This window comes from Trematomus bernacchii, unplaced genomic scaffold (assembly GCF_902827165.1).
Source record: "Trematomus bernacchii unplaced genomic scaffold, fTreBer1.1, whole genome shotgun sequence".
In the NCBI taxonomy this organism is placed as follows: domain Eukaryota; kingdom Metazoa; phylum Chordata; class Actinopteri; order Perciformes; family Nototheniidae; genus Trematomus; species Trematomus bernacchii.
This window is the reverse complement of record NW_022987720.1, coordinates 7,382,901-7,405,871: the sequence shown is the minus strand read 5'-3', so window position 1 is coordinate 7,405,871 and position 22,971 is coordinate 7,382,901. Positions and strand designations below refer to the sequence as shown.

At 38.3% G+C, this 22,971-nt stretch overlaps 3 protein-coding genes across 5 annotated transcripts in view; 2 read left to right on the top strand and 1 right to left on the bottom strand.

Moving 5' to 3' along the window:
- LOC117492589 (methyltransferase-like protein 23) overlaps nucleotides 1-883 on the bottom strand; it is a gene marked incomplete in the record, with an annotated part of 9,511 nt that extends 8,628 nt beyond the window's left edge. The window contains 1 exon segment of the mRNA XM_034142927.1: nucleotides 690-883.
- Nucleotides 884-1,084: 201 nt separating this feature from the next.
- On the top strand, nucleotides 1,085-13,807 carry jmjd6 (jumonji domain containing 6, arginine demethylase and lysine hydroxylase). Its single transcript, XM_034142926.1, has 6 exons — nucleotides 1,085-1,481; nucleotides 2,218-2,606; nucleotides 5,339-5,625; nucleotides 7,286-7,421; nucleotides 8,024-8,162; nucleotides 10,669-13,807. The coding sequence occupies exons 1-6, from the start codon at nucleotides 1,353-1,355 to the stop codon at nucleotides 10,798-10,800; spliced, it is 1,212 nt and encodes a 403-aa protein (XP_033998817.1). The 5' UTR covers nucleotides 1,085-1,352; the 3' UTR covers nucleotides 10,801-13,807.
- Nucleotides 13,808-14,352: 545 nt separating this feature from the next.
- Nucleotides 14,353-22,971, top strand: part of si:ch73-366l1.5 (FILIA-N KH-like domain-containing protein) — a 32,409-nt gene continuing 23,790 nt past the window's right edge. For all 3 annotated transcript variants that reach the window (XM_034144096.1, XM_034144098.1, XM_034144097.1), the window contains exon 1: nucleotides 14,353-14,661. In XM_034144096.1, the coding sequence (XP_033999987.1) occupies nucleotides 14,458-14,661 (204 nt within the window). In that variant the 5' untranslated portion in view covers nucleotides 14,353-14,457. The remainder of the gene's footprint in view (nucleotides 14,662-22,971) is intronic.

Here is a 22,971-nt window from a genome sequence, read left to right as displayed (position 1 = left end):
CGTGTGTGTGGTGTAGGTGTGTGTGGTACAGTGTGTGCGTAGATGCAGCGGACAGACAGGTCTCAGTTGGTTTGGTGTCCTCTGCTTACTTTTAATACTTGTAAATAAAACTTTTGGCCCGTAATTTATTTTCCTCATTGTAGCGACCAGAGAGGGGAGAGGGGGGGATATATCCAGTCTCTGATAGTGTTACGTTATTATGAGAGTGCTCTGTTTGATTCTGAAATTGTATATATTTATATAAATATATATATATATATATATATATATATATATATATTTATATAAATATATATATATATATATAAATATATATATAAATATATATATATGTGTGTGTGTGTGTGTGTGTGTGTGTGTGTGTGTGTGTGTGTGTGTGTGCATCTGTAGCCTGTTATTGTCTCATTATACCGCACTGTCAATGAATTAAAAGTAAATATATAAGTCGTCATGAACACATCTGTCCATCTGGAGGGGAGTCGAGGAGGGGAATTTGATGAAATGAGAACGGCCAAAAGTAGTGGGTCTAATGTATAGAATTACAATTGCTTGCTGTCTAAGCAGGTAAAAACCACGTATATAACATCGTTCATTTAGATTAACCATACATTAATAGTTAGAAAGATGCCAATCATCCAAGTTATCATTTCATTTAAATAACGTTATAATAAAAAAAAACTCCAACGTACCTCAGGTATTGAAACAGAAAGGGACTCTTGTGTGTTTTCGTTGTTGTCCTCAAACGTAAATGTTTTGTATGTTATGTTAGGTGTTTCGGCTTCACTGTGTTCCATCATGAGGGCTAATACCATATAACATCACCAGCTATTATATTACGACTCTTTTTTTCTGATAACAATTTCTAATTTAATTGATATTTATGTTTATCACTAGCAGCCCACGCTATGTCTAGTTCCGTATTGCTGACTGCAACAGCCAATCAAATCACAGTTAATGCCTGGCGGGAAGGCTCACCTACATCCCATCAAATAAACGTATCGCTTTTGCGGACGCAGTAGCCAATGAGCTTTCTGTTCCGGAAAAGAGGCGGGCGTTACGGATGTCAATCAGTTGCCAGCACTAGCTAACTAGGCTGTCTTGTTAGCTATTTAACAAAAGTGTGTCGACCAAGCAGGTTTTAAAAAGTGTCTTTACATGTGTTGGTGTAGATCTGAGGACGTGTTTAACACATTCACAGACTTGTTTTGTTATCTAATCAAATACATAAGGTGAGGCTGTCAGAACAGCGCAGCTAGCCGCCGGGTTGCAGTGCAGGCTAGTGGATGTATTTCTGCATTAGCCCTGGGTTAGCTCGATAGCTAGCTGAGAAGCGGTTAACACACGGAGGAGAAATGAACCATAAAAGTAAGAAGAGGATTAAAGAGGCGAAACGGAGCGCCAGACCCGAGCTGAAGGACTCGTTAGACTGGATAAAATACAACTATCATGAAACGTATGACCTGTCACACCGCACCGTGAAGGTAAACTGTCAATGTAGCGTACAAGGCTAAGCTAACATTAGCAAGCCGCAGCCCACAGTAGGTGTGCAGCTTGTCACGTACACACTGAGCCGGGTTTTCACAAAACAATTAAAGTGAATCTTAGTATAATTTCAGGCTCTGAACCCTTTATTCATACTTTATCACATACTTAATTGTTTTAAGCTGTTTGATGGAATACATGCGTTTTATATTAATGGACTTTAATGTATTTATTTATTCTGAAATGCACAATTATGGTATAACAAAGAAAATCGTACCAACAAATCTGGCTCCATCCAACAATGCTCATTATTTATGTTTTGTAAGTTAGGCGAATAGATATATACTTAAGATATAAAAAGTGCTAAATGTAAGATATATGTACACACACACACACACACACACACACTCACAACTAAGTTAAAGTGTATTAAAGGTAAAGTGACGATGTAATGGTCGTATCAAATAGATCAATAGTCAAACGTGAAAAAAATAAAATAAAATCGGAGGATTTTTGACAATTTGTTGACACAACATTGTTCTAAAGCTCTTATCCGAACATAGAATAGAGATGGAAGCTGGAAATGTCCTGTCTCAAAGGTTGGGAAATATATATTTAAAAAAGAAGATGTATTATTTAACAGGTTGAACCCTTTTGTTATCCAGATGGACAGAAGAGTATGTGATGAATTTGGAAATTCCGTTCCATGTTTTACTAATATCTGTTGTGTTACAGGATAATGTGGAGCGCGTGGACACGCTCCACCTCAGCCCAGAAGAGTTCATCCGGCGCTTTGAGCGGCCTTACAAGCCTGTTGTCCTGCAGAGCAGCCAGGAGACCTGGCCCGCCCGGGAAAAGTGGACCCTTGAGCGCCTTAAACGTAAATACCGCAACCAGAAATTCAAGTGCGGGGAGGACAACGATGGGTACTCGGTGAAGATGAAGATGAAGTACTACATGGAGTACCTGGAGACCACCAGGGACGACAGCCCGCTCTACATCTTCGACAGCAGCTACGGTGAACACGCCAAACGCCGCAAACTGCTGGAGGACTACCAGGTGCCGCTCTTCTTCAGGGACGACCTGTTCCAGTTTGCAGGGGAGAAGCGCAGACCACCGTACAGGTCGGATAATTTCACTTTCCAGATAATTACATTTCACCTCCATGAGCGGTTTTATCAATGAGTGGGTCTCTGATTTCCTGTTCAAACTTTACACAGTGCTACCAATTGTTACACAATTTCACTGATCAATAACTGGTGATAAGACACCAATATATGCCACAATGGGCCTGCTAAGATAAAGAAGAAGACTATAAACCAGTACGAAGTAAGAATGTTGCACAGTTGCATTTCCTCTCCCTCTCCAATGCCACTCAGTTTGCGAGTTCGACACATTAAGTGCAGTTCCAAACCGACTAGCGGACACAGGATGTTTTTAAACCCTCCAACAGGAAGTCTGGATAGATCATGGAACAAGCTGTGTACAAATAGTTCTGTGCATACATTTACTAGTAAACTGCGCAAAATAAGATAGGCAGCATACTGTATACTGATGCAAACAACTCAAAGGTTATTTAATATGTGTGTATATACACATACATATTTACTAGAATGGGTTAAATGCAGAGAACACATGTCACTGTGTGTGCTGTGTGCTCTGCATGTGTGACCATTAAAGACGGTTTCATCCCTCCCAATTCTTCTACACCAAGTATGAAGCCTCATTCAGCTGAGTGTTACTGTCGAATTTTACAATAGGACGTTCTTAGTATTGATGGTGAGATGAAGCCTTGTGAAGCTTTGAAGCTTTCCAGCCAATTGGTTCCAAAAGGGTTCATCTCATGAGGCTTCATTTGAACACAAATCCCCCTGTTGGTCAAAGTGTGTAAAACAGGCATATATGACATCTCAACATTGAGATCTTTCTTATACCGAGTTCCCAATGAGTAAAGCCTTAGAATAACTCAAACAATGAAGATAAAATATTTTCTTGTCATCAATTTGTATCAATATTGTATATATTCCTGTTGAATGATTGTGATTGAAAAGCCTAAGAAGGCTGGTAAACATTGCAAAGAGGGATATTTATTCCTAAATAATATTCGTAAACTTAACCATGTTTTAGCCTCAGAAAGGCTAAACGACAAAGAATACATTCATTAACTACATTATTACATTTAGCTGACGCTTTTATAAACAAAAAAAATACACACTTACCGGTCCTTGAACCAGTGACCCTTCAGTTGAAAGTCAACTGCCTTCCAGCTGAGCCACAGCCCACATGCTAATTCTACCTGAAAACACTGTAGTATTACTTTACACTTAATATACTTTGTCTTAGTCGATTCTCTGCCGATAAACACATTCCTGCATTTCTATTTCTCACTCGTCGTCTCCGATCTGTCTGTAGATGGTTTTAATTGGCATGTGTAATTTGGTGCAAAACCTTTATTTAAACCCAGGAAAAGTAAGCAGGTTATGAAACCAAACTAAGTGATGTGTTGAGTCTATCTAGTCCGCTGCGCTTCGCCTCAGCTCCGTTACTGCACACACGCCCACAGCCCGACACAGTACACACATCAGCAAGTGAGACAAACAAACAAACAATCTTCAGAGGGGGTCTGAGGGTCTGAGCTCTTCCGTTTCCACCGCGGCACCGTCCCGGGTACAGGAGGGATATTATGAGTAGGGATGCTCCGATCGATCGGCCAAAACAAGCTCGCCAAAATGGCTTCACCAGTCTGGCAGTATTTTAAGGTGTCCGAAAAAGACAATAAAATAGCGGTATGCAAAGTGTGTGTGAAGCAGAAATCCTGCAGCTCCACCCGCTGTGACGGACCGGTGAGAGGAGCAAAACACACACTAAGAGTTAGACCTAACACACTTAGCTATTTGATCTACCTCTGGAACAAGCTAAACTAGTTATAAATATGTTTATTCTTCACTGTCGGGTCACTCATTACTGGATCAGTGAGCTGCATGAGACTGATACTGACAGGCTGTCAGGAGAGAGAGAGAGGGAGAGAGAGCGCTTCCGCTCATTTCTCCCGTGTTATTATCCAAAGTTAATGTAAACTTGAATAATGTACATCATTTGAATGTAATAATTATGTTGGTTGTTGTTTGTGGAAGCTCCAGTGAATGAGCCCCATTAACTGAGTTTTAAACATCACTTTAAATGGAAGATCCCCATAGCGCCCACCCACGCGATCGGCCCCAAAATTGGCGATCGGAGCATCCCTAATTATGAGTGTTGTAAAACTGAAGTGTCGGTGGTTCCACCGATCTGAAGCACGATCTGAAGCACGATCTGAAGCAGTCCCGTGGTATCGCCGGGCAGCGAGGCCTTCGTTTGTCATCGATGACGTCACTGGCCTAAAACGATATATCGATACAACAATCATGTTGGTGCAATACATGTGGACATGAGCACGAGCAACCACTTACTTTCCTTTTTTTTTTTACAGTTTCCACCCTTGCTAAGTTTTAGCAAGTTTTATTTTTCACTTTTTTTCCACTTTCATATACAGTAGATCACATGGATCAACATTACATTGCATTTTCAAGAAGATTCAACAAGAAAGAAGTGTCTAGATGCGCTTTTAGTAATCCATCTTTAGAAAATTGTATTGAGGTTTCAGCACGGCACATCTACTTCATTCACATCGCCCAAGTGCAGTCTCTTTTCTTTATTCCTGATTAATTCTCATTAACATCTTTCCTTTTCACATTTGTCATCCAGTTCACGGAAAAGAGATTAGGAGAAGGACGTGATTTATAATTTGTTTTGCTTCCTATTCGACCGGAGCCATGATGTTACTGCTAACAGGGTTTGTCCTCTGGTCCCCTCACAGGTGGTTTGTAATGGGCCCCGCTCGCTCGGGCACTGGCATCCACATCGACCCACTGGGCACCAGCGCCTGGAACGCCCTGGTTCAGGGACACAAGAGGTGGTGTCTGTTCCCCACCAACACGCCCCGTGAGCTGATCAAGGTGACCCGAGAGGAAGGGGGCAACCAGCAGGACGAGGCTATCACCTGGTTCAACGTGGTGTATCCCCGGACGCAGCAGCCCAGCTGGCCTCCAGAGTTCACACCGCTGGAGATCCTCCAGAGACCCGGGGAGACCGTTTTTGTGCCTGGTCAGTGAAGAAACATCATTTTATAAGACGCAATAATTCTCCATCAGAATCTCAACCATGAAAACACTAAAACCAATAATTGATAATACCTTCACATAAGCATGTCCCAATGATCTTATATGTATAAAGGATTCTCCTAGGAGACTTAAAACTGACGTGAGATCAGTTGATAGAGGGAACAAAGGAGATGCTTACCCAGTCAGACTACCATCCCTACACCCCTGTATTAAGGAGATTGTAGGTAAAACATGTTGGGGGTAATATTCAGGGACATTTGCCCAATATTTAAGTCTGAAATTGTGAATGGGCCACTTTAATCTGAGTTTTCTTAGAAGTGATGAGTCACCTGGAATTTTACCGCCCTCCCCGTGCTCTGTAATTTAAATGGTTTACCTTCAATGGCTTCAATATCTTAAATCCTTTTAATCCAAATTACACATTTCTCTTGGTTTGAAAACAATTGAACAGTTGGGACATTAAAGACACATTGTTTTCACCACACAGTGTTGGTGGTGTGTACATCTGTGTGTATCAACAGAGAGAAACTTGTCACCTAGATTCACATCAATTTATGCTAACGGGATTAATCCCAGGATTTAGACTTCACCTGTCTGACAGTAGATTACATCACAGACAAAACACCGACCTGTGTGTCTGTTAAAGCACATCACACACTGGCTGTTGTTTTGACCCTCTTGCTTTGTTTACTCGATTCTCCCCACAGAGTTTGTTACAGAAGAATCCATCTCTATTAGATTAAAAGAACATTCGGGATCTAAAAAATAATGAACAAAGAAAAGGCATTTTAGGGAAATATGCATTATCATATTATTATTATTATTATTATTATTATTATTTCGATGGCGAATGTGATTTTGTTCCATCACAAATATTTTATAAATTAAATATCTTCTAGCAGCTACACTCAATTTATAAAATATTTGCGGATGTTGAAAGCCTAAAAAAAGTTTGGTCCAATTAAAGTAAATGTTTGTCCTAAATAAAGTCATCAATTATGTAAAAATCTTATGACACAAAGAATTCATATTTGGCCCAAATCAAATGGTAGTTGTTGGATTTCTGTACAAATATCATCCACAATAAATCCATACATATGTTCAGGAGTTCTGTACCAAAAGCTTTTTTTTATCAGTATCTGATAATCAGCTTCAAACAGGAACTGACATTTCATAATGTAGATTTGTTTTATTTTTGAGACATAAATCGAGGTTTCTCCTCAGGAACTTCTCAACATTTCTGAACCAGATATAATATATTTTTTCAAAAACGTTATTAGCATTATTATCATAGAAATAATCCAAATGTGTTTATTCATCTAGATTTCTTCCCATTAAACACAACCTCTAAAATGTAAAAACACATTAAACACTTACTTCACTGATATTTGCAGCCTTTTTATCAACTCTTCTCATTTTCTGTATCGTCTTAAAACGTTTATTTGATTATTCTTTTTAAGATTGTATTATTTTCAAACAAAAATGACTATCCCTGACAACGTGTGAGTAAACAATCTAAGAATGATGTTTAAATTGAGGAAAGGGCAGCTGCAGCATTTAGACAAAACATGGAAGCAGCGCTGCAAGGTGTGTCATCTAGTGTTTGTTTCTGATGTTAATGGTGACTAGCTGTGTGTCCACAGGCGGGTGGTGGCACGTAGTCCTCAACATGGACACGACCATCGCCATCACTCAGAACTTCGCCAGCACGACCAACTTCCCCATCGTGTGGCACAAAACCGTCCGAGGGCGACCCAAACTCTCTAGGAAGTGGTACCGGTAAGAGTTCAGAAACACACAAGTAAACACTGAAGACTTTTAGCCTTACTCACCTTATGCTGCTAACCATTTGCCCACTTTCAGTTTGAACGCAATAGTGATAGTTCTTCTTGTTTAGCCATAGCAGTGTTGTAATCAATTAATATTTAAAAAGCGCATATTATTCTCATTTTCAGGTTCATATTTGTATTTAGTGCGTCTACTCGGTAAACTACTAATTAAAGCATGGAGACACGTCACAGTAGAGTCTACTGGGACATGTCTCCATGCTTCAATGTTCAAAAAGCTCTTTATTTTTCTCATACTGCCTGACACCTCTTTTCACCCTCTGTCTGAAACCAGAGCCCAGTCTGCTCTGATTGGTTAACTGGCCAGCTCTGTTGTGATTGGTAAAATGCTTGGAGATGTCCTTAACCTAAGTTATTTGTATGCATATTGTCATAATATCAAAATTGCGGTATTTTATCTGAAAAAGGTGTGATATTTGTTTATGTGGATGCATGTTTCTGTGCTCAGATAAAGTTGTAATCTTAAAGAAATGCTTATTGGTTATGATGCAGTTGTTCATCTTGTAAAGTAGAGCTCCTTCGTGGCTGTTTCAGGATCTTGAAGCAGGAGCGCCCCGACATGGCAGTGCTGGCGGACAAAGTGGACCTGCAGGAGTCGACCGGCATCGCCTCAGACAGCTCCAGTGACTCGTCTTCATCGTCCTCCTCCAGCTCCTCTGACTCAGACTCTGATGTATGTGCTAAAACACACACACAAACACACACACACACACACACACACACACACACACACACACACACACACACACACACACACACACACGCACACGCACTGAGGTTTCATTTATGCTAATAATACAAAACAAACTGAATATTACATTTATGATTGATATCAATCACCCTAATTATTTAGAATGTAAAGAGATAAATGTTGAAGTAAAGGTAGGGATGCACAGACATGCACCGATGGTAGCAGATGATATGTTTGCTCTATCACTGGCATTGTCAATTATTATGGACAAAATCTGAAGTCTGTGCTTCATTTTGAAGGATTAGAACACTGACTGAGGGCGGTCTGCCGTAACTGTAAAGTCATTCAGGGGGGTGGGGGGCTCTCCTCTCCTCTCTATGAGGAGCTGCTGCTGTGGGGGGGCACATGCTGCAGGATTTTTGCCCCCGGGATCGCTAAATGTAATCTAACATTCAGAGCGTGTTTTTCACATCTGATCACTTTGCTGGGAGAGATGTTTCACAACTTCAAAACTTTGTCAAAAGTGGCGCTACAATATCCTGTGGTAGCCTCTCTGCCGTCAGAACAAAATGAATACAGACCCAGGAAGTGGTCTATCCGAGACAAACACACATACTTTCCAAAATAATTAGTTTTCCTTGTTGCAGTTGAGTTTAGGGGTTAGAAAAATTGAATAAAAAGTTTTAAAGGGTTGAAAGAAAGAATTTCAAAATTGGAACTTTGAATAAGCATTTAGAAGATAAATGAAGCTTCTGAATGTTAATTAAGAGGATAAAACATTACATTTCTGTCAATTTGATTTCAAATTTGGGATATATACAATTAATTGAATTAAAATAAAAAGTATAATCAAAGGATAAACCTTTAATTAAAGGGTTTGTATTTGAATGAAATGGTAAAAAAAAAAGTTGAATTAAAGAATGACATTTCATTCAAAGTTGATGAATTAAACGGGAAAAGGTAACTATAAAGTAGGGCTGCCCTCGACTAAAGATTTTTCTAGTTGTCTATTAAGGCGATTAGTCGACTAATCGCCGCATGTTTATGATTATAAATATATATATTTTTTTTATTCTTTATTTTTCTCCCAAAATGGTTTCAGTTTCAAAGGCTGATAAAGAGAGTTATAATTACAGCATGGTACGTTGTGCTTCACATCAAATATAAAATAAAACTGTAATAATGAACCTTTGAAATATAAATTAAATGTAGAGAGCGCATGAGTCACAGCGCACGGACGCAGCGGTATAAACAGCAGAAGCTCCGGTAAGGATTCTTATTGTGTGTGTGAACAAGCGAAGACACACACAGAACATTTAGTTCTAGTTTCTATTATTCATATCTGAATATAACAACCCAATAAATACTACAGAGGAAACGGAAACACTGAAAATATGAGCGTCGGCAAAAATCCCTCATCATGAAATGAAAGCTTTATCGTTTTCTGAGGTCAGAATGATTATATATTATAGGTCTATATATGTTGATACAAAGCTAGGCTACTGCCTGACTCACTGCTGCCGTTTTCCTCAGAGTCTGAGAAAGTAACACACGTTGGGGATAATTAAGCTCCGTGTTTTGTTATGAAGCCGGCCTTCAGGAAGCTGCGCTCTGATGGTGTGGACATGGAGCAGACTTTTTGCCGTCGTAGTTTGCCTTTACTCGCTCAGAAAGATCCACACTTTGGATTTCCTGCCCGACCAAATTAAGTTAATGACCAGGCTCCGCTCTGAATGAAGTCTGAGGGTTTCCGGCTGACGCGTCATAGCACATGCAGCACACGGATGGTGCATGTCTTTTAAAAAAATATATAATTATTTTTTCTTTATATAATTTCTTTTTTGTCAACTAATCGACTAATGAAAAATTGCTCGATTAAGACTTTATTAGTCGACTAGTGATTATTCGACTATTAGGGGGCAGCCCTAATATAAAGGAATACTTATCTATCTTTCAACTATCTTAAAGGGTAAAATGTTGAAACAAAGGGTTAACATTTTTACTTTAGGTGTTTTAAAGATAAAGGGCTTAATAAAATGAACTTCCAGAATTCCCCAATTTGGAATCATTAATACAAATCTAATTTAAAGAGCAAAAAGGTAAATTGCAACATAAAAAGTTTAGTTTAAGTGTTGAAAGTTGAATTAGATATGTGGGATTGATGGGTTCACTAAAGTACATATCTACTTAAAAGGTTTTTAAGTTGAGTAGAAGGTTAAAGTGCTTTAACCAGTAGATTTAACCGGAAACACGTGGAGTTAAAGGGTTAAAGTTGATTAAAAAGTTGATAATTGAATATAAGTGTTGCAATCCTGCTGACATTGCAGTGTGAACACGCTGTGACGACCCCTGCTTATATAAATCCTGTCAGCCTCACACGTGGCGCTCTGAAGCGGTCAACAGGTGCCAACATGTGACCGTAACACGAGACACGCGTGTAACATGGTGCAACACGGTGCAGCGCTCTGAACACTTTGTCCTCCCGCAGGCCGCCTCGGGCTCCGAGGGCGACCCCGTGTCCCATCGCAAGAAGAAGAGACGCACCTGCGGCACCGTGGCCAACGGAGACACCAGCAGCAAGGACGACTGCGTCAGCAAGGAGAGGAGCTCATCGCGGTGACCTCCGACCTCTGTCACACACACACATACAGAAAAAGCTGCTCCCTTTCTGGTTTTAGGTCTGAAGCGAGGAGACCTGTCACCACTGTGCTTTCAATCAATGTTTGTGTCTGTACAGAGAGATTATCTGCAGTAAACACTCCGGGGAAGGTTAGGAGCGTGACACACGGTTTTAAAAGTCTCCCAGCTGCTCTCTCATGTGAGAAATAAAGGGACGAGAACATTTCTGTAACTGTAAAACATGACATCCATCCACCAGAGGAGAGAAAACACACTTCCTTTAAGAAAAATAAATATCAACATTTCTGAAGTGTTTGATAATCAATAGTTATGTGGATTTGAGGCAAATAATGATTGGTAAATTCAGAAATGTTAATCTAAATAAAATAATTCAGCTTTATAACAATGAAAAGACCCCACTTATATTACAATATCCAAAATATAAAACAATATCTAGTCTCATATCACATTATCGATATTTTGCCAAGCCCTCTTATGGACCACCTTCACAAACAGACACATTTCTGTACACCATATTAAAGGCCAACTGTAACCTGGACTCTATTTCCCCGTGTTTAGGTGAGTTACGGGGACAGTTTTGGGGACAGAATTGAGTGGGAGCGCTGCAGCTGCTAAACGCGCAAACCTTTATCAATGAATATCCTCTAAAGCTGCATTTCTCCCGCACGGTACGGCTTCACTCACAGAACTTCCTTTTCACTTGAAGATTGTACATCCTTAGTGAAGGCATGTTTGCCGGCTGCATTAAAAAAAATTACCTGTTTGTTACCTGTGATGCACTAACGACGGTTCTCTCGGACCAATCGGTGGTCTGCGGAATTTTTTACTTCACTATTTAGAGAAAACATACAAATAAGTCTAGTGAGTCGTTCCATGCAGTGGAAATGGTTCTTTAATGCGTTGGTTTTACCCCCCGACACGCTCATATTGTTACTATACATGTCTAATATCATTATGAAAAGGAGCCTACAAAAAATGTAACTTTTTCTTTTGACTTGATCCACTCAAGTAAAAAAAACTCGTAAAATTACGTGAGATTCAGAACAAGACTGTTCCTTGAGAAATTAGGGTCCATTTTGAAAATCCTAGAGAATATTGTGATATGAGAAGCTGAGTTTGGCTGTTAGCCAATCACGTTATCACTGGGAAACTAGAGACTCGCTCAAGCAAAACAAAAAGAAAGCACTCTTCTAAATGTTGTTTCTGCGTATAACTGCTGGTTTTTCCTTAAAATGGTTGGAGGTTGTGTCGCTCCTCTACCCGCCTTGGTGATTAACCTTCACATTGAGAATTGAAAGTGTGATTCAGTCAGCCAGCCTTAAAGAAATGAAACGTTTAAAGGAAATGTGCGCATGTAAGAATGGTTAATTCTGTATGAAATACAGGAGAGAAACGGCTAACTGAAAACGTTTCTGCCATTTTCATGTTCTGCCTGCTTTGTGCCAAAATGCTGCAGATGGGAGAAACTGTCGCTAAATGTTGAGGCTAAACGTTTTTATGCAGTCGCAAAAAAAAATCAGCAGAGCACTACGTTAACCAGAATGCACTGCTGTGTTTTGTTTTAGTTTATCAATCAGTTTGTGCATCTTGTTAAATAACGAATAGAAGAAGAAGCTAACTAATTGATGATGCAGATTCAACACCACATCCAATATCAACAAATACATAATTAGATTGATTAACTGTCGATTAGAGCTGAAACGTTAGTCAACAGACATCAAATTAATTAGCAGCGATCAATTAATTGCTTTGGATTATTCTAAGGCAAATATGGCAGAACACATCTCGGTCTGCTTCTAAAATGGGACTATTTATCGATTTCCTTCTCTTCTATGATGGTAAACTGAATCTCTTAGTTGAGGACTACAAACGAGACATTTAAGATGTCACCTGGACCTCTTGGAACACATTTATTTTTACAACTGCTGCCTTTCTACAGACCAGTGTATCCCATTCAAATACCAGTAATACTTTAAATGTAAATGAAACCTGCAGTAACCAAGAGATGCACAGGATTATTGGCTCAGATCATTCATAAAAATAGCAGTAATGATGTGGGGAAACCTCCACATAGCAGCAAATCAACACATAAACAAGATTATATATAAAACCATCAGCTTTGAAAGCCAATACCTGCTGAGATTGAGTTCATCAAAAGTCATTATTATGTAAGAAGCAAGCAGAGAAGGTTAAATAGTTTACTGAAAGTGTTTATGAATTGTTTCAACATGCATGTTCTGTCACCTAAACTAAAGCCACGGGGGAAAAAAGAAACACAGTCTAAACATGAAGAATTCCTGTTTTGTTTCAAAGAAGTCTATCAAAAATACTGCCCACTTTTATATGATTAATAATGTTAAATAACGTGCAGTTCAAATCCGTTTCACACAACATGTAGGAAAGACTAAGCAAGCCACATACGATCGAGAAAAAAAGCAGCCGATTAATACAAAATACTGAAAATAGTCAGGTTGCAGAATTATGTAAAGAAAACATCTTGATTTGTTATATTAAACATCAGAAAACAGTTAACGTCTTTAAATGTCTTTTGCGCAACACCCAAACATTCAGTTTACTGAGATTTGAACAGTTTTTTGCTTGAAAAATGACTTGGTTTTCTGACCAGTTTCTGATTGAAAAAATCTCTTGATCCACGCCTGGAATCTACGCTTGAGGGAAATGTTTGAAGTTTTTCTACGAATCCTTTAAAAAGAGCTGTACAATGTTGCTGTAGACTAAAGTGCCTCTAAAGAAAGTTTGTAAGTTTGACTGTCTGTCTGTCTGTCTGTTGGGAGGTTTCTGTTTTTTATTTGTTTTTAAACTAATGTGAATGCACCGTGTTGGTCCCTGAGGTCGCTCGCATGGTGCCTTTAGGTTCTCTGAATCCTGTCTGAAATGTTAATAAAGTAAATCTGAGGAGCTCAGACAGACCTTGTGGTGATAAATGTAATTTCTTTTGTCAATAAACTCTTTTCTATGACTCGAAACTTGTTTGTCTGAGCATTTTTTTTAATGTATTTAACTTACCACTTTTCAAAGTATTTTTCATGACCTACATTTTGGTAAGGATGTCAGTTTTCTTTATTTAAAAATTTCATCTCATACGAAGTGTATCCTAAAAACTGAAAAAATACACAAATTAAAAGTTTAATTTGTGCTGTAAAAATATTGTAATACACATTATTTCAGTATAATATTTTTACATTTTTACTTTTATATACATATGAAGATAAATAAATATATAAGAAAATTAAACAAATATTATTTGTGTTTATTTATTTATTGTCATTTCGTTTTTAATATTTATTTGCACATTGCGTCTTCATCTATTTTTATTTTTTTTCACAGATTTTGTCCTCCATACTCATTAAGGTCTAGAGTAGACTCTAGTCTAGATGCTGTTTATATTCTGGCAGGTAACATCGCTCAAAACCAGACTTTTATTCTGAAGTGGCAAAACATTATCCTTTAGGCTTTTATTTTGAAACACCCCCTCCTTGAGTGGTCAGCTGTTGAGGGTAGATTGTGTTTGGAGGCGGGATGCAGCTCAGTGTGTGTGTGACTGCAGCCTGGTTAGCACACCGAACTCACGTTTGTAACTTTTTCTCTTTAATATTTCTTTCGTAAATCCTCCATCATGGACCTGGACCCGGCCATCATCATCCCCGCACTCCTTTTCACCGCAGTCGCCATTTATTTCGCTTCATCGTATCTGAACAAGAAGCCCGACGCCTCCGCAGTCGCTAAGAAGAAGCCCAAAGTCGGCTACGGAGACGACATCCCTCCGTCCAGAGCCCTGGGACAACCGACCAGATCCGAGCCTGCTCCGGTCAAAGTGAAGGTAAGATGGTTTCACTCTTTTGGTGTTTAAAATAACCAATCATCCCATGGTTAAAGTTAACAGAAACTTGCTTTTTTTTTTTCATAAAAAATATTAAGTATCAATTATTTTACTTAAAAGAACGTTATTCATCCAGACATTTTTGCAAAGTATACATATCAAGTCAAATATAGGCTTGGAAACATGTACAAAGTGAAATAAAAAAATAAGCATTTTTATATTTTTATAAATAAATGTATTTGCTATACATAACAATGGGGCATGACCTTTACATAACTTAAAGGTTTTGCTGACTATACATATTGGTAAAATATCATTAATAACATATTTTTTAACTGTTTTTTAGCATTAATTAGATAAAACAACAGGCCTATATATAGAAATTTGTAATGTATTTGAATGTACAAAAAAAGGAAATTGACATTACAAAAGGTGTAGATTCCTTACTTTTTGATGACTTGCAGTAGAAATGCAAATATAATGAGTATGCATTGACATTGGAGAGGAATTCAGCATTTTGGTTGAACTCAAATAAATTAACTGATCAATCCATATTTGGAAAAATGTGTTAACAATACTCAGCTATGATGTTCCAGGTGATATAATAAAGAAAGAAATGTTACATTAAGCCTTAGTTTTCATATGATTGTGCAGGTTAGTTTGACAAATCAATTGTTAAGTTACCGTGTAACTTAAAGGTAGGGTAGGTAAGTTTGAGAAACCGGCTCGAGATCGCTAGAATTTGAAAATACACAACCGGAGAAAATCTGCCACTTCCTTATAGAGCCCCTCCTCCAACACACACGAACGCGCACATGACCAATGAGGGCACGAGATAAGTTTGTGCACAGATGGAAGGCTGACAGGCAGGTAGGCCATCCAGTTATTTTAGCCGGGCCGGCTAAAATGATTGGTCGTACTTTTTACAGTATTACGGCTTCCACAGATGACATTTCTTTATGGATTTTTTGTCAAAGCACTTAAGATATTCATTGCTATCGGGATGTTAAGAGCATTCCATGGAATATAACAAAAAGTGTATCTCGAGCTGGTTTCTCAAACTTACCTACCCTACCTTTAAGTAATGAGTAACACCACCTAGACACGCCCCCTCCTTTACACTGGGAAGAAGAAATACAAACATTAAAAAACAGGGAACAAAGGGATAAGATTACATAGGAAAAAGAAAAAAAAGAAAGCAAAGATAAATTACGAGATTTAATAATTAAATGCGTTAACTCTTCCATATTGTAGGACAAAAGGTACATATTAAATAACTAATTTTTTAGTAATGCTTTTGGTTCACACTGCAAATATACTGCACATACAGTAACAACATCAAAATACTGCTGTGCACTGTGCACTAACCAACTACGGGATGCATTGTGATGAAATTAGTGTTTCCTCTGACTTTTATTCTGATATAAACTGATTAATCTAAAGATTCGTTTTTTGGAAAAACGTTTGTTCCAAGGTGTTGTCTCTAATGTCTTTTGTTCTTAGTCCACAACCCAGAGAGAGGCTAAAAACTCAATTAAAGACTTTCCTGCAGGAAACCGTTTTCAAAATAATTTATCGGTTATTTTTCTATAGACATATCCATGAGCCCAGTGTTGTAGTCAAGTCACCAATTCACGAGTCCAAGTCACTCTCGAGTCACCACTCTTCGAGTCCGAGTCCAAGTCCGAGTCACCTAGGGAGAGTCGTAGTCGAGTCCGAGTCCAAGTCCAAGTCCGACTCCGACTCGGAGTCCAAGTCCGAGTCACTCAAGGAGTGTCCGATTCGAGTCCGAGTCGAGTCCGAGTCATCATTACCTGTGTTCAAGTCCGAGTCCAAGTCCGAGTCACCCAAGAAGAGTCCGAGTCACAAGTCTTCATGTGTTAATCTTCGTGGATATATTTGTTGAAATGTAGCTGCTCCTCTACATTGCTTTTATCCTGTCATGTTATACTAATGTGTCTATTGAACTGCTGTGAAGCCAGTTTGGCTACAATTCTTGTAATAGGTGTTATACAAATATAAAGCTTATTACTAATATTAATATTATTATTGTAAATGACCTTTAATATTTCTAACTATATTTAAAATGAGTTACCTTTTAGTGAAGTGATTACATTTGTATGCCAATATTTTCTTATGGTAAAGTTTTCATTTTGCACTTTTATTTTGATTGTAATAAGATCGGGACTCTTATTTTGAAGGAACTTTTACCGAAAGTCAATGGACAACGGAGCAGTGTAAACACACATGTATAATGACGGATAGATGACGAATAAATTAACATATACTAAATAGTTGCATTCGGTTTTTAGCATCTGGTTGATAAGGGCACAAGCTCTTACGTTGGTAATGATTGTATACAAGCAAGGGTGTGCAATAAACAGATACCATCAGTTGGAGAGTCTGACCATCATTCAGCCGGGGACACTACAATTATTATAGTGAATGTTTAAATTCTATCAATAAAGATTAAGCCCCAGAAAGCACATGGCTACTTAGCATGCAAAATGGACATTCTGCATGTTAAGTAGCCATGTGCTTTCGTGTTATCGGCTGAATCTTTATTTATTGATTAGATCACATTACTCGGATGATAGTGTTCAAGACAGCCTATATATCTGAACTCGATCCTTAGAGTAATGTGTTACAGAGCCTTCTCTTCAATCTTTTTTCCACATAACGAGCATTTTGTGCTGCTCTTTTCCAATGTGGAAGCAGAATGTGTGAAAGCATACAGCACGATGCGGGGTGTGTCTCTAGACATCTCTAGACTGGAATAGCGGGGCCCAGTACGTGAACTCGCCTCGCAGGTGCACACGCCAGGATAGAGGACATCAGACTCCAGAGAAAACTTGCTCGAGTCCAAGTCGGAGCGTCAATGTACAAGTCGAGTCCGAGTCATCGCGGGGGGGAAAATTCACGAGTCCGAGTCCAAGTCATCGTACGCGAGAATTCACGAGTCCGAGTCCAAGTCATCGTGCGCGAGAATTCACGAGTCCAAGTCCGAGTCGCCTCAATCAGTGCGCGAGGTCGAGTCACGAGTCCCGAAAATCAGCACTCGAGTCCGAGTCCAGGACTCGAGTACTCCCTCTCTGCATGAGCCAAATACTTTTTGCAGCTCTAATCATCAAGTCTACATTTGAATGAGACAATTTCTTTGGATAATGAGCAAAGTCCTAAAGAACTAATGACTTTACGTGCAATATTTATTAGCTAATGTTAGCATGCTAACATGGATAACCTTATTTTTGCTAAACATTAGCATGTTAGCATTGTATTGTCAGACAGTGGAAAGCACCACTAATGCTAACAGAGATAACGCTATAAACAGGTTTGCTTTCCAACAGTATTAAAATAAAAACGATAAAGCCGAATAATATTCAAGTTATTTGAAGGACTTAACCGCCAGACCAATCTCTGGTTCAAACTTCTGCAATGTTAGATATTATTTTCATTATATACTAGCCATATTTGGGACATTTAATACTTGATTACTGATTAATATTTACGTTTTCCATTTTATTTTTTAAAGTTTATCAAGAAAAGTAATTATTCCAAAAAAGAAGATAGTTATTCGTGGCTGTTATATTTTACTCTGTATAGCATTTCTATCGAATTTATCATTTTGAACTTGTTAGCATAAGTTGAATTGCAACAAAAAAAAACACACATATATATATATAAACGTTATTGATTAATTGACATATCATTTCCACTATGAAAGCTTAGGAAAAAAATTGAGCTTTTCTGTTTAGTTTTTTGCTTGAATATATACAATTATTGACAATAAGCTGTATTTTCATGTTAAATCATCCTGTCTAACTATATTTCTCAAACCGGTTTATGTTTGGCAGCATTTGCGGGACACGTGAGACGATAAAAACACTGTTATTATGCCAAAACTTGCCCTGTGTGTGCAGCGGCTCTTCATTGTTAACTCATCCCGAAATCGATTGAGGAAGTTCTTTGAAATTTGCATCCTCAGGTCGAAGCTTGTCTCTCTAGTCGTAAATGTTGGCCTCTTTATGGTTGATGATGCCCAAATAAAGTCATCTTCTTTTTTCTTCATGCAGCAGTTGATGACTAGATTTGCTTGTGCACACAGTGGCATACTTTATGTTTTGTGCTCCTGATGTTAAAATGCAAATCAGTTTCATATGGCAGCAGTAGAAGAACACAGTAAGTCTGCAGACGTTGTTTGACCTTTAAAATGCCTGAGGAATGTGCCCACCGCTGCTGTAACATGCGATAGACTGGGCGTCTATATTTGGGGGCAACATGAAGGCTAAATTGGGCATGACGCCTTCACATGGCTTCATGTGATGTTTGACACATGGGTAATTTCATCCGGCTGATTCAGGCTGAACACACAGTGTTAAACTCCTGTGTGAATATGTTATGTCTAGGGCTCTCGTAATGAGGTTTGCTGTTTTGGTTTGGACACAGAGCCTCTGTGTTGTTGTTTTATAATTCTCATCAACCTGTTACGCACAACAAGATTGGTTAAATTCTTAATATGCGGCGTGAAAGTTCTCCACACAAAATGACTACACAAGGAGGGTAAACAACTTAAAAGAGACACATAACGAATACAGAGAAAAAAACAAAATGACTTCACAGAAGCACGATAAAAAAGGCACACAAAATGACAATAAGAAATACAAAACAACTTCAAGGCAAACATACATTTCTAAAAGAGACACCAAACAACTACAAAAAGACAAAAGACAACAAAATGATGCAAAACAACAGAGACACAAACTAAGCACAGAGAAAAAACAACTACAAAGATACATAAAACAAATACAGAATAAAAATACAATTACTTCAAACAGACACTCAACAACAAAGACACATTACATTAAAAACAAAATCACTACAAGGAGGGCCATAACATACTTCAAAGAGACACCAAACAATTCCACAAAGAGAGTTGGCAACCACAAAGAGTCAAAGAGGCTACAAAGAGTCACAATGCAACAACACAGAAAGACACAGAAAACATCTAGAAAGCAACAAAAAATGACTTCAAAGATACCCAACATCAAATGTCACGTTAAATCACTCGAAAAGGCAATATTTAAAAAAGATACTATGAATTTTGCTTATATTTGACCAATTAAAATCCAACAAAAATGACCTAAGACCCCAAACAACTACAAATAGTGACATAAGACAACTACAAAGACATTAACTACTACAAAGACACACAAAACGACAATCAAAACAGGCAAAACGACTGTTAGTTCTTCATGTCTGTGCCCAGGGTCCATTCTTCTGCCCTTGCTGCAGCAGCAGAATGGTATATTTTCACTTTGTGTAAATGTGCACATAAAGGAAGTGTCTGTGATTGTGACCTCAGGGAGTGAAAACACAGAGGCTGTTGTTCGTCGGTGATGACTGAAGCTGTGTGGGAGTCAGCCGGTAACGTCACCGTCACACAAAGTCAATTATTTCTCATAGTTTTATGATTTATTTAGTTTAAAACTCAATTAATTCAATGCAAAGTCAGTCATATCCCCACTGATAGCTCCCAATAAATATTATTCATTTTGAATGAAAACAGCTAATACAAATTAGATGATGATAATAACAGTAATTATGATTATAATAATTATAATAGTGAAAACAAATGAAATAAATAAATGTCCTGCATGTTACCTTGGACATTTTGAAAAAAAAGTAAATAAATGAAGTTGTGCGGTTACATGTTACTCAACTTGAAACATGTGACATGTTAGATACATGTTAGATACATTGGATATCATATGATATGATATAGGGTTGTACACAAAACAAAGCACTATCAGGGCCAATGTACTCAGATTAAGGTTATTCAGTAAAACAAATTATGAAACTGCCTTGTCTCTGTGTAAAAAGAAAAGGCGAAGGTAAGGTATACACAATTATTGTGACAGTAACAAAAGCCATTTTAAATCAGTAACACTTGTAATTTCATCAAAACTAGCTAGAAATTAGAAATGAAAAGCTATTTTTTTCTTGACTTCTGTCTGAAATCACATCCTCATTGAATTTTGATGGTACATGTTTTGATTGTAAATTGAATAAAAGTATCCAAGTAAAAGGAGCTTGCATGTGTTCCTCCCTTTGGCTCAGGCTGTTCTCAGCTTCCTGTCTCAGACTGACAGCTCTGCATGCCTCACGTATCCCTGCCATCAGAGCCGAGCCCAATCTGGCTCCCTGACATTTATGTGCTTAGTATGTTGCCCTGATCCTCCTCCTAAAGTTACAGCTGTCCACTTGTCTGTTCCCTACAGGGTGTACCCTCCACCCGGCAACAAGAAAGGCCCCACACATATAACTCATATGAATTGAACATTTAACTAGAGATACAGTCAATCCTTCATATAATATATAATATCATTTGGACCTTTTTATATCTTTGTCAAGTAGATCATGATTCATAAATTGTTTTAAATATATAAATAGACAAAAGGTCAAAGTCCTGTAGGACTGAAAGAAATGAATTGAAGGAAATGGAAAACATATGATGTGAATATATTTATGAATCGATTGCTCATTTGACTTTACTTGAATTGAAACTTCGATTGAATGCAAAGTCAGACAGAATATCCACATTGATCCGGTCCTAAAACTAAAATAAGTAATAATACAAATAATAATAATAATATGCAAATCTGTTGCACATAGTGAAACACGTTAGAAACATTAAAATATTCTTTAATACATTTTCAGTTAGATTTAATTTGTACAGAAACTTGCAGCACTTTTTAAAAATTTGAGACTGATTTGGTGCCGTTTTTACTAGTCAATATTTTATTATGATAGTTAGATAAAATTAGGCTTCTTTAAAGAAGAATCTCTGACAAGAAAATCGCAGTGTTAAACTGTTGCTGGACGTACAATAGGACATGGATTTTATTATGGGTGAAAATATGTGCTGTTTTGTAGAAATTAGGGATACGGTCTGGATATAAAAGTGTTGGTCTGTTTATCATTTCTCCTCCCTCCTCATTCTTGGTAAATGAGCACAGTGCTGCTGGCTCTCCATACATGGACATGTGAGTGCTCACACATTCGTGCAGGTTTGAAGGGAGGAAGGACTCAGAGCAGCTGTTTTCTGTCCAGAACAGATGTGGAGGTAGCTGGGTGTGTGTTTTCTTTTAAATCCCTCTTTTGTCATAGTTCCCATTTTTTATAGTGGCCCACAAAATAAATATGAACCAAAATTCTGAAATGATAAATCGCATAACACACATCCACCATCTCTTATTACTTCTCATGATTCAGCTGTTTTCACCCTGAGTCATGCAGTGGGTTTGGCCTGTGTTGCATTCACAGACCCCTCGTCTCTTTGGGCTTCATCAGACTGTGAACAGGAGTGTGTCATGGACTCATAGAGCTGTTATTTCTGACACATTTCTGCTGGTATTTCCCTGCCTCAGAAATGTTGGCTGGCATAACAATGGCTTCATATCAAAGCATCGCAGCTAATTCCCCCTCTGTGATTTCCCCCTCTTCACCACACCCTGTTTCCAATGCACAAGCCCGAGAACATCCTTTTTTGTGCTTTGGCCACAATGAACACATAGTGTACAGTATTAAACGGGAAAAGAATAGTGACAGTATTTAAAGGTTGCCCACATCCCACTGTAGCCAACAGCAGCACTTTAGAGAAATAACAGTTTCTGATGGAGCACAAAAAATGTAATTATTTTTCAGTTTTAAATCTAGAAATGCACATTATGTAATTATATGTCTCTAATAAGTATTTCAAACAAAACAATAACAAAAGTCATAACTAAGCAGAATTCTCATCCTCTCCTTTGATTAAAAGGTGAATAAAGCAGTTTCAAGTAACAAATCAGAGATTCTCCCTGCATGCTTTTCGGCAGACGCTAACGTTAGCTCAGCTTGTTTCTCCGATAACTTTAGATCTAAACGTCCTGACTCAAATCTTTTAGCCATTTCAAAATATAGAATAAAAAAACCACCAACTTCCATACTTTTACTGAGGTAACAATTTCGACAGCAGTCCATGCAAACAGTCCCTGCAAACAGTCCCTGCAGACAGTCCCTGCAAACAGTCCCTGCAGACAGTCCATGCAAACAGTCCCTGCAAACAGTCCCTGCAAACAGTCCCTGCAGACAGTCCCTGCAAACAGTCCCTGCAGATAGTCCTTCAGACTTTTTCCTGCAAACAATCCTGCAGAAGGTCACTTCAGATGTTCCCTGCAGACAGTCCTGCAGATGTTCCCTGCAGACAGTTTAGTAACATGTTATCATGCAGATGTTCCCTGCAGACAGTCCTGCAGATGTTCCCTGCAG

Coding starts and splice junctions, on each gene's coding strand:
- jmjd6 (XM_034142926.1), top strand. CDS start 1,353: ATGAACCATAAAAGTAAGAAGAGGATTAAAGAGGCGAAACGGAGCGCC. Junction 1,482..2,217: donor TGTCACACCGCACCGTGAAG/GTAAACTGTCAA, acceptor GTTGTGTTACAG/GATAATGTGGAGCGCGTGGA. Junction 8,163..10,668: donor CCTCTGACTCAGACTCTGAT/GTATGTGCTAAA, acceptor GTCCTCCCGCAG/GCCGCCTCGGGCTCCGAGGG.